Source organism: Macaca nemestrina, chromosome 3, assembly GCF_043159975.1.
Source record: "Macaca nemestrina isolate mMacNem1 chromosome 3, mMacNem.hap1, whole genome shotgun sequence".
Lineage (NCBI taxonomy): Eukaryota > Metazoa > Chordata > Mammalia > Primates > Cercopithecidae > Macaca > Macaca nemestrina.
The window spans coordinates 43,897,078-43,909,706 of record NC_092127.1 but is presented as its reverse complement, the minus strand read 5'-3'; the positions used below and the strand labels follow the sequence as shown (position 1 = coordinate 43,909,706).

Genomic DNA, 12,629 nt, shown 5'->3' with positions numbered 1-12,629 from the left:
GTCTCTCTCTCTTGAGGCGTGAGTCGGAAGTCTTAACACAAAGGAAGGTGACATGCACACATTGAGACATATCTTTTTAAGCCAACTGTCTTAAAGAGGTCATTCACATCTGACCAGGAGTGTGTCAGGCTGAGAGCTAGTTGCAGGTGGCACTCCAATGCAAGGCATCATTTATTCAGATTTCAGGAAAGTATATGACACAGTATATTAGATTGATATGCAGACCAGAGAGGGGAAAATGGATCAAGAACAAGATTGGGGACAAGGCAGACAATTCCAAACCAGACTTTTGATTGAACATGAAATTCTGACTGGCATAGCAGGTCCTGAAAGAAACTAAAACTTCCCCCTGCCTATCATAAAAAGCTTGTTTTTGTGATGGGTGCTGATGTTCATCTTTTCTTGTTTGTACGTTATAAACAAAACCAACAAAATGAGTTTTTTTTTTTTTTTTTAAATGCAAGTTAGGAAATAATGAGGAAAGGGATTGACGAATATAATTGCAGATGTGCTTTACATCATCTCACTCCGGGCTGCATCTGAAATAACACACGGAAGCATCGGGGACTCCAAACACTCGGAGAGAATTCCATGGAGACCCACATTTTCCTTCACACCCGCCCTGGTTGTGTTTTTGTTTTTTGGCTTAATACAGAGCAAACATACTGTGACTTCAAAATCATAATAACACAGAATGGAAGCTCCACATTGTTTAAAAGCAGTACTGGGATATAAATTCTTCTCTTAACAGCCTTTGCTTACAGCAAGATGATGGGAAACAGGGACAGCTGCAGGTACAATGGCAATGGGTCTTCTTTTAATACAGAATTACCCACGTGCCCCGAAAATCACCTGACCTCGGAATCTTTCTTCTATTGATGTAAATCTTGCACAAAGTGAGACAACTATAAATTAAATAAAGCACATTAAATTACACGTAGTCTGTAATTTCTATCTCCCCCATGATAGGAAAGCTCTTTTATTTCTTTTGTAAAGTCACCAGCAGCAACATCACCCCCCAGGGTACATTCAGTAATCTATTTATGGCTCGAAGGATATTTTGTCCCCACATCCCTCCCACAGAAGGTGACAGCAGTTTTTAACTCACCATTTTATTAAAGATTCCTGATGCTACCTCTGCCTAAGACATTCGCAGCAAGTGAAAATGTTAGGTCTTGGCTAACATGAGCATTCTTTAGTTCTCAGGAAAGTCAGTCTAGAAATACTGGCAACAACCGCAGCCAGGACACCGTGAAGCTCTGTGTTTATTCTGTTTCTCTGGGACGGTGGCAGCTGTGAGTTTCAGATGCCATCTGCCGAAGGCAAATGCCCAGTTAACTGTGCTATTCTCGATTTCTTCACAGTCCACAGTTCTACCAACCTCTCCCTACTTTGCAATCCCCCTCACTGCTGGCTTCCTTCTCCAACAGGCCTGAAACACAAGCACAACACACTGAGGATACCATGGATCCCCTTGGCCCAGCAGCTGTTACGCCCTAAATGATATTCTCTTCTGGCACCTCCTTACCCTGTGGTCTTAATCTGAAGGCATCTGGACTCTTCATCCTATTGGTAGAAGGGACATAACTATATACCAATGCTGTATATATTGTTGAAATAATGCTATGTATTTTCAGCATTTGCAAGGGAAATGGAACTAGGCACATTATATCTCATTAATTATGGTCTCTACTAATTGGGAATCTGAGAGAATTCTCTGTGCTGACATTTATTTTTGCATTATCTGCTGAAAGAAGAGGTTTGCTAAGTAAATAAAGGGTAGAAAGAGTTTTTTAATAGTAATGTTTAAACTACCTAAGAGAAGATTTCTAAAGATTCTGAGGCTTTCATTTGTATACTAACAACAAATCATTTTCTACCTAGTCACTAAAGCCAGCTGTCTCTTTTCTGGCTTCCCCATTTCTGCACAGCCACTATCATTTCCTAATTCAACGTGCTTATTAGCAAAGCTAACCAGTCTTCAACCAGCCAACTCATCCTCTGTCTGCTTCTCCCACCCCACTCCTCTTTTTCTCTCTAACTCAGGCCCTCATTAATAAAGCTGCCCTGGAACTAGAGGATCCTGGCTGGGCTCCTGTCTTTTGCCCCCAACCCTCTCCAATGAATCAGTAATCTGCTGCCGGATTGGTCTTTCAAAAATTTCTTTTCATTTTTTCCTTTCACACTCCAATCTTATTATCCCAGATGAAATGTTCTATGAGAACCCATGACTCTTATACTCCAGAACTCTAAGATCCTCAACTGTAGCTTCAGTGTCCCTGCTCCCAGCACAGAATTTAGCAATTACTAAAATAAATGTAGATTCACAATATTTATCTGAATCCCCTGGGGGCAGATGTAATTTGGGATTCATACTTCTTTCTCTTTTTAGGACCAGAACATGGTGCATAAAACACACTTTATGTAACATCCCAGTGGGCCTGGAACAACACTTCATAGTCAAGTGCACTGATAGTTCTGCAACAAAATATATAAATTTCACCCCTTGTTGCAATAAATAAGGACAGTAAATAGCCTCCCATTAGGTTTTGCTACAAAATATTTATACAAAAAAATTTTGTTTGGTAGGGATTTTTCGATTTCAGAATTGTGATTAAGGGATTGAGGATATATAGTAGGTATATTTATCCATGGCCACTTATCACTGTCCAGACTTGAAAGAAATAAGTTTTCTTTAAAAGTCTCCACACTGCTAACTTTGATTAATTCAGACTTCTTCTCCACAATTAGTTCAAATTATTGAGGCCATCCTTATAAAACTGTCTTCAGATTATGAGAACTTCGTGACCACAAGGTTGATCCTATCATTTTAATTTTTTTTCTAATTTTAACCCATTCCCAAAGCATTTTCACCTTGCTTATTAAAACAAAAAAGGTCTTTTTTTTTAGCTGCTTATTTTAACAAAATGTAAATGTAGTCATTTTGCTTTTCTCTACCCAAAGAAAGGCTTTAGTGAAGTACGGTAGATTGATTATCTTTCAGCAGGACGGATTTACATTTTAAAAATCTCAGTTATGCTGACCTTCTCCCCCAAATAAGAGTTAAGCTTTTAAAGTGTAAGTTCATCTAATGTCTAACATAAGTTTATCAACCAAATCACAGAAACCCCCCCATGCACAGTTAAACATATACCGAAATCACTCTTTAGGTCAAGTTTTAACTTGACCGATAAACCCTGCTTTAAATACAGCCAAGTCAAACATTAAGCCAGCAGTGCAGGGTTTGTATATATATCATGGGATGCTGGCCGTATGGGTCACAGCATTTTGACAGGCAATTCCTAGGCAGTTATTTTGACATTAGAAAGTCCCAATTCATCAACTTAACAGCAGGGCAATAATTTTGGGACCAGGGAGATGGCTATTCAAAATGACACTGTGGGAAGTAAACAGTAGTTCCAAGAGCCCCTGTTTGAGTATGAAGACATAAACTAGGCAAAATTTCTCTCCACCTCTAGAACCAGCCATTATGTAATATGTTTTTGTGTAAGCATGTTATTTCTGGTGTTTGAATAGAAAAGCCCTGCCTGCAAAGCTAAAAAGCATGCAGGTATCTGGATTCTTTGGCTGAATATGTGGCGATGAGAAGAAATGGAACTACCCTTATGAGACTCAAGAATGACAGTTTTCTTCCCCACCCCCATCCTCCACCCCCAGTTTGTCACAAGCCATTTCCAATGACCTGTGATACCCGAGGCCAATATTTCAGATGTTACTGAATTCTTTCTGCATTGCAAATTCATCAGTTCTCCAGTGCCCTGGGAAACAGGGCTCCCTGAGTATGTGGAGGAGACTTGGACTTTATTCTTGAAGAGGCTGCGGGGCCAACAACCCGGCTGTGAGTCCTGCCCTGCACCCAGGCGGCCCTGGTCTCCTGGACAAATGAATGCGGATGGAGGCTACCGAGTGCTGCGGAGATCCTCTCCACAGCCGGGAGGCAAGGTAGCAACTGGCAGAAGTTTCCTGGCAGCTAGATAGGTGGGTATGGGTAAGGAGTATGAACTAGAGTGCAGCGGTTCTCAGATGTTCTCATTTCACAATAACTCTGAGAACACACACATAAGCCCTCCAGGATGGCCATGTTGTGGATAAGGAACAGCAAGCACATCCTTCCTTCTACCCGGGAAAGGAGAAATGAAGAAAGGAAGAATGGATAAAAAATGATGTGCTGATGGCTGAGATGGCAAAATGGAGCACTGGATGGATATATGTAGATACTATGGCCAAGAAGAGAGACAAAAGTCTGGGTGGCAAGGTTTCCTCAATGAGCTGTCTTGTTTCCATGCAAACTGAGGTGGTCTTTGTGGGGGCCACACCCCCTGGGGTCATGACCTGCCCTACTGGGGACTAGCGCTCTCGCCACTGCCCTCCCTTATATTCCTGGCTGCCAGCCTGAAATACAATGTGTGAAGCAAATTATTTTCAGGTTATACTTCATTATTTTAAAGAAAAAGAAATTCATTATGTGGGTGAAATATCAGCAGGTAAAGAACAATAAGCTCTTAAAGCAAAGATGAAGAGGCTTATTACTGTAAACATTTTAATAAACTTTTGTAGCTTAAATTGAGTTTCTCCTCCTTTTCTAAAACCTAGCTTTATATGAATAACTACATCCGTAAGCTGAAAGTATCTGAAAATTCACACGTTTCAGGAAAGTAATTCTTAAGCAATCAACAGCAGAAGCAAAGCCAACAATGTTTCCATACCTGGAGCTGATATTCTTCCGTGCAGCACAGATTCACTGGGCAGCAGTTCTTTTGAATTGGAGGTGAATGGTGATTGTCTAAATGTGTCTTCTGAAAAGAAAGGGCTGGGGTGGGGGAGGGGGAGTGAGGTTTAGTAAATTAAAGTTATTTAAGACACCCAGAGCACCTGGCCCCAAATACATACATATGCAATATTGGATAAGGTGTTGTTTGCAATGGTGTTCAGTGAATATAAGAAGATTGTGCTTAAAATGGAGAAAAAGAAAAGTCATTACATCAGACAAGTGCCGGCTGTACCTTCTGCCTATGGGTTTTATATTTGGGGGGAATATATGAAACATCATCTTTGAAACACTGTTAAACCCGTAGAGGAGGACAGCTGAGCAGTACATTTTCCTCTTGCTCTATTCTCTGTGTGTGTGTTGTGCCCTGCCTGGGTCAGAATCAGAAAGGGCCTGTCTGTGGTTTTCCCAGTAGAGATGGAGTTGCCTTGGCTCACCCATATTCTGTCACCTGATCCCTCAGGGACCCACTGCACACATCAAGACAGATGGCTGGGGCCAGGGACCCATACACTGAAGGAAACATGTCACCGGTCCCCACAGAAATGACAACTGCAACTTGAAATTGTGTTGGTTCTGAAGGAGTTAAAGTCAGAAAATGGGGCTGCCAGAAGGGACCCGAAGGAGCTAACTCATTTAACATGAAAGAGAGGCCCTGACCTGAGTGATCCTAAGCTCCCCTAGTGACTCAGCTAGAACTAGAACTAGGGTCACCAGACATCCTGCCAGGGTTCCCCCTAAAACCATGACCATAGTGAACACAAAGGATTGGAAGTTTTTAATCAGAGGATTCTAACTCGGTCACAGGGTCCATCTTCCAGGCCTCTAAAATAAAATGTGAACAAGTACGACGATCACATATGAGAATACTAGAGTATCCATCAGAGTCCAACCTAGAAAATGGAAAGCCCTATTTATTTACAACAGAAGAAATTCAACCATAGGAACTGGGTACCCATATAGTGGAAGTTCCATGGGGTAGTAACACAGCCCAGAGATAAGAAGGGCAGGAAGCCATTGCCACCCTGAGGCTGGAGGGACAAAAGGAGGAGATAAATGGAGCCCAGGTCATGGGAGGTGGAGCACTAGAGGAGATAAATACCCAGGTTCTACCTTAAGTCCCACCCCTACCTCTCACCAGTGCCTCTGATTGGCTGAACCTTCCCAGAAGGCGGGGAAACGCAGCCAGGAGGGATCACTACCCCCAACCACTCTCCTGGGCAAAATAGCAGATCTGGAGCAGAACAACAGACCAAGCCTAGGACTACCAGGACTAGTGCTGCTTTGCTAAACATGCCACAAGGCTATAGTTGCTATTATTCCATTTTAAAAAGAGAATGTTAAGATGAAAACGGAAGACACTTTTTTTAAAGTAAAACATACATTGATAGATAATACAGTTTTACATGACTATGTTAGGCTAGATTTAGCACCACTTTGTATGCCATGGTTTTTCTTTGTATCTTAAACACAAAACAATTTAAATAGGCTTAAGAAGTGAACACTGGCTATAGGCTAGTAGGAGGCAGAAAGTGGGGAGAAGCAAAGGGGCAGATATGTCGCTTTCTACCAAACATCTCATAACTTGCAAGGGTGGCTAAGGCAGTGGAGGAGGGGACACAGTGTGACCACGGGGCCTGGCCTGGCCGGGGAGCCCAGGAAGGGCCTTCCTGCAAAAGCCACCATGAGCGGAATGGACAGTAGGGTCCTTAGCGTTTGTTTCAAGGAGCTGGGGAAGGTGGCCCCAGCACTGGGAGAGAGCACAGCCAGCCTGCAGAGCTGGAGGAAGGCCCATGGTGGAGGGAAATGAGGCTGGACCCTGTGTGCCGTGATCATGGCTTTGTCCCAGCAGTAGTGAGGGCACTGCAGTGTCTTAGGTAAGGGGATCAGGGAACCGGACTTCAGTTTCAGAAAGCTCCATGTGGCTGCAGCAGGCAGTGCGGCCTGGGGGACTTGCAGAGGACAAGGCGTGTGGCCAGTGCAGCAGTCCAGATGGGACATGGTGATGCTAGTGGCCAACATCGCCAGCCAGCAGCGACACTTGCAGGTCGAAGAAGAGTTTAAAAGAGAGGGCTGGTCAAGACCACAGGTACATTTAAGAATAACCTTCACTTAGCTTTCTAGGTGAAGCGAGCAGAGGCTGCTGTGCTATGAGGTGGCAGTAGTCTCCTGGGTCTTGCTAAGTAGTGGCAATGGGCTAGCGCTGTGTCTTCACATGCTCTCTTCAAAAGTGCAGATTCCTGCTGATGTGAGGAGTGGAGCCCTATTATCACTGAGCTGCTCAGAAGAAACTGAATGGAAAGGGAGACAATCACTGAGGGAAACAACATTCAAAATAATTTTCTACCCTGGATGCCAGCTTTATCCTGCATAGAAAAGAAGAGATTTCTTCTGAGGGAGCAGAGAATTAGAAGGGAGTGCTGCTGGATACTAAAAATGCACAAAAGGGCTGCCAATGTTTCTACGGGGCAAAGAATCAATGGAGAAACTTTCAGAAGGCAAGGCAGCTTAAGGCTGGTGTAAGTCTTAGCTACAGAGAGAAGACATTAGGTTAACAGGGAATTGGTCTCAGACCAAACATGCAGCCGCCATGCTCTGCATTCGGATCCGTTCATGCCAGGAGGTAGGGAGTGTGGTGGTTTTGCAGAAAGTTTGGAATCAGAAAAATTGGAGTCTGAATTTCATATTGGTTATTTCATAGGTAAGGGACCTTTGTCCAGTCAATAACTCCTCTAGCCTCAGTTTCATCACTGAAAAAGAGGTTTAACAATGCCATCTTTTAGAGGGGTGCTGTAAGGGTTCAAATGAGATGTTTCATGTTAAAGTCCTCAGTACATAGTACATGCTCAATAAATACTAGCAACAAACACTAAGTATCTGGCACTGATTGAAGGTGCTTTGTGTGTATTAACTTCACTTGGTCCTCATAAGAACCCTATCAGAGTAGCTACCATTATTATAGCAGTCCCCCCTTATCCATGGTTTGGCTTTCTGATTTGTTATCCACAGTACAGTACAATAAGATAGTTTGAGAGCGAGACCATATGCACATAACTCTTAATCCAGAATAACAATACTGTTATGCAGAATGTTGTTCTAATTGTCCTATTTTATTATTAGTTACGGTTGTTAATCTCTTACTAAGCCTAAATTATAAATTAAACTTTACCATATGTATGCATAGGAAAAAGCATCGTGTATATAGGGTTCAGCACTATCTGAGGTTTCCGGCAACCACTGTGGGTCTTTTTTCTTTTTTGAGACAGAGTTTTGCTCTTGTCACCCAGGCTGGAGTGCAGTGGCGCAATCTTGGCTCACTGCAACCTCCGCCTCCTGGGTTCAGGCAATTCTCCATCCTCAGCCTCCCAAGTAGCTGGGATTACAGGCGTGTGCCACCATGCCCAGCTAATTTTTGTATTCTTAGTAGAGATGGGATTTTGCCATGTTGGTCAGGCTGGTCTCGAACTCCCGACCTCATGTGACCTGCCTGCCTGGGCCTCCCAAAGTGCTGGGATTACAGGCATGAGCCACCGGGCCTGGCCAACCACTGTGGGTCTTGAAACATATTCCCTGTGGATAAGGAAGGACTACTGCATTATCCCTGTTTTACAGATGTGGAGACTTAGGCACAAAGAAGTTAGGTAGTTGTTCATGCCCATGAGTTGAGCACGTTGGCTTCCACATCTGCACTCTTTCCCGCTCAGCTACACTGCCTTTCGTTGGTCCGTTAACACCTAAGGAATTTACGGACATGAATCCTTGGAACAGATGGAGAAAAGGAAGAGAAAGAGAAGGGGGTGATGGAGGGGAGTAGGCACCAGTCATTTCAATGTAAAGGTACTGAAGGAAGTGGAAAGACTTTTCTATTGAGAAATAGAGCAAGTAAAAATAATTTTTGTCTTTATTTCCCTATAGAAGTTAAGATACGCCCCAATTTTCTAAAACTTCTGTCACTCGTGGGCCTGGTCAATTTGCAACTCTAAACATTTGCCACTGCTGTACCTACAGCTTCCGAGAGCAAGCCTGTCTCTGCTATTAACTCTAAATGAAGAAGGAAGGGTAACGAGGTCGTTAGTTGTTTGTAAGCTTCTATTTCGCCAAAGCTGTAAAGCACATGGTGGCACTATGGCTACATACACATCTGTGTATTAATCCTTCTAGTGCCCAGATTAGCTTCATGCTTCAGGAAGGAGAAAAAACTAAACTTGGAGCATGCCCTATAGAGCAGAGCTTGCTTCATGGGATTAGGTCTCCAATAACACTGGTTATTCTTAACTCTCTGCACAAGGTACTAAGAAAACAGAAGATACTCCATGTGTAACTCTGTCCCATTCATTTTTAGAATGCTGGGTCGTATATAAGTTCTTCTTCTTCTCCTGTGCCTCACAGTGACTGTAAAGTACAGAAGCACATCCGTTCTCAGGTGACACCCAGCTTTGCGGTGGACAAAGCACTTCAGTAAGGGGTGGTGAGGCTGACACCTCGTTCATGCTGCTCAGTGACTGTCACTGTTGGCAGTGGGCAGTGGAGAGGCAAGTTCCAGGAGGCACCGGACACAGGATGAAGCAGGCTGCATCTTCCCAGGGAGTAAAACAATCCATGAAATGTATTGGACTTTACGATGTGCCCCAAAGCATGTTTGTGCTGTCCTCCAACTGGTAACTTCAGCCAGTCACCCACTATTCCAGAAAAGAAGCCAGTTTGTGAACACCATATAGCCCTTGCTTCTGAATCTTCGCCTGCCTAGACTTTAGTCATTTGATTATGAAAAAGCCCCTCCATTCAGAAAGTAAGCCAAGGAAGTGGAAGAAAGCAAAAAAAGAGATTTATTTCTGGTTAATATTTTTGGTAAAAAGTTGATAGAGGAGGGGGTGGAAATTAACAGCTAATGGGGAGGGAATCGTCACTTATTTTCACTCAACAAAATCATCATCTATCACAACATATTCCCTTTGGCCCGGGTCAAAGACTGGCTACCTGGAAGACTTACATAATTCATATAAATATTCAGTAACTATTCAGTAGCAGCATCTGGAAGTTGATGGTATGGACATCAAAGAGCCCAAGCCCCCTGTTAATTTCCCTGGGTTTTGAAAATACGATCTTATACAACTTTTATCTACTTGAGTTTCTTTTCTGGATACAAGTGAAATGGCTGTGGAAAGTATATTTTGATTTTTCTCCTGTAGAAAATCTAAGGGCTAAGACATGAAGGGGCAGGGGTGTCATAGTGAGTGGACAATTCCAGGCCAGGCATGGGATGTGGGGTCAGCAGCACAGGGCTGAGAAAGGAAAAGATTTACAATAAATAATAAAACAGGCCATAAAGGATGATGGCTCTAAACAGCGATACATTCTGCTAAGTGCCTATCGTGACACCAGTATTTCCACCTTTAACACCTGATGGCCAACAGGGAGTTCTGCCTCATGCAGAAGCGAAGGCCCATCTACCTAAAACCAACCCTCCCCAAGTGCCACCACTGAAACCAAACATTATAGGGATTCTCATTTTGACAGCAACAACAAAACCAAAAGAAAAAAGAAAAGGTGAGTACAGACTGTGAGAGAAAGTTCAGAAAAGACCTTGCTTTGGTAATGACACAACAGTTTTAAAGGAGCAATAGAGAAGAAACATTTTTTTTTTCTCTAAGAGATAGTAACTTTCAAGACTAAACTTGGGAATGACAAATAGAAAAGAAAAAGATTAAACAAAGAAAAAAAGACTGCACTGTAATGAGTTTTTACTTAGAACTCAGAAGGGACTAGATAGATCAGGGTGGCATGAAATTCTATTAAATGTAAGAGTTTCTAGCAAGTCATCCTAAAGTGGTAGTCTGACTTCTGTCTGTGCAGAGACAAATTACCTTAGTAAATTTTTTTAAAATAGTGAATCTTAAAAAAAAAAAAAAAATTCTTCAGTGACTTAATCAAGTAAAAGTACTCAATTATCATATATATATTCAGCCATATATTATGTGACCTAACAGGGTTTACAGATTTCTTTCGAGAGCTGGGTGAAACATGTCTGAAAGAATCTGGGGTAATTTTTAATTTTCTTTTGCATTACTTTAAGGAAATTTTTAAAACAAGTTATCTCACTTAGATATATGTCTGAGAAACTATATATTGCAAAAAGAGAGCTGAAGTCCCAGTGTGGGGTAGAATAGTTCTGTGGGAGCCAACGTGTTCAGCGTGTTCTCTAACTGCTACCTGCTCCCCAGCCGACCTCAGCCCCTGGGCCCCTCACCAGGTGGTTTTCTATCCTTCCTGGTAACAGTGTCTTCCTCCTCTCTACTCAGTCCCAGTTGTTAAGCCACTGCAATACTGGTTTTCCATGTTGATACATCATGTTATTTTTTAAGAACTGAAATGCCATAGATTTGTCCAAAATCACTGAGCCAGTATTTTAAAAACTCTGACCTCTGAATCACTTAGACCTTAAGAAACCCTCCAGGAGTGACACACGGCATTAACATTTTGAAGTGAACAGGAAGCAGTAGTTGAGAAAACAGTTTTCCATGTCTCCAAAAGCCACAAGAAAAGGCAGGCAATAGACCAAAGTTATGTCAAGAATTAATCTGACTTTAGTTCAAAAATATTTTGAATATGTGAAATATGCATGTTACAGAATTAAAATGGATACAGGTAACTTGCATATGGGATCTCCATATCTATGTTTCATATAATGAAACTGAAGGAAATGAGAACAAACTGGAAATGTTTTCTTTGAACAAAAACTAGAGCTTGCTAATAATAACAGATTACAGGCCTTGCCAAAGGACAAAAGAGGTGTTTTTTTTTTTGTTTTTGTTTTTGTTTTTTTTTTAATGCTTCTTAAACACATCAAATAAGAAAGGTGGGTTTATTCAAAGATAAGTAATAAAGGAAATCTTTGTATTAGTTATAACTATCTCCTCAACATTTCCTCAAGCACTTTAAGGTGAGAAGACATTCTTCGAGAAGCTGGAATAGCTTACATGAAAATAAGCTCACAACTCAAAAACAAAAACACTTTATTTTTACATATTTCACTTTCTGAAAATATCAAATAACAGTATTTCATTTTCAACTTAATTTTCATGATTAACGCAGTTTTCTTCACTTTAGTGATTTTGTTTTTCTCAAATATTACTTCCTTTTATTTGCTAATAATTTAAAATAATAGATGCTTAACATTTCTTTTTATATATTTATATATGTACATGTTGTGTAACATATTTATAAGTAATTGTATTTGAAATATATTAACTGCTTAGTTCTACATATTTTTGTAAAAGAATTTCAAACACTTTAAAAAGTAAAATGTAAACACTCTATACAGTTGCATCAGTATCATGTGAAATATAGAAGAAAACCCTGATACAGTCCTTTTGTTCTGCAGGAGCAATCACTCCATGTGGCCTAGGACCATGTGTGGTCTTCCTAACTTCCTCATTTTCACTTTGAATAAGCAGTTGTATAGCTGTTGCTTCTGAAATGTGCCCAGATATTAACATGTTACCTATAACAGTCAGGGCCAGTTGTCTTACCAATATTCTTACAGTCAATTAAAAAGGTAATCTATAACGAAAGAAAAGTTCTCATGGTACACATGAACATTGCCCTTCCCTTTTCAATACCACAGAAATGGGAACCCCTGTTCCTAAGGGATTTTATTTATTGTAATGAAAAGGACCCCGGGTGGCAGGTTAGGTAATGTGGGGGTGGACAAGAGTGCCCAAGATTAAAAATGACTGTGAGTCTCCGCCCTGAAGACAACCCCGACCATCTGAAAGAGAAAATTCCTTATTTGACCATACAAGGGACATAACAAGGACCTCCTGTGGCCCCAGCGGGTTAG

The 12,629-nt window shown here is 41.6% G+C and overlaps 1 protein-coding gene across 9 annotated transcripts in view; it reads right to left on the bottom strand.

Annotated features, from left to right (window-relative positions):
* Positions 1–12,629, bottom strand: part of LOC105463419 (zinc finger protein 827) — a 173,833-nt gene that overhangs the window by 59,959 nt on the left and 101,245 nt on the right. For all 9 annotated transcript variants that reach the window (XM_071092970.1, XM_071092969.1, XM_071092968.1 and 6 more), the window contains one exon: positions 4,728–4,831. In XM_071092970.1, the coding sequence (XP_070949071.1) occupies positions 4,728–4,831 (104 nt within the window). The remainder of the gene's footprint in view (positions 1–4,727; positions 4,832–12,629) is intronic.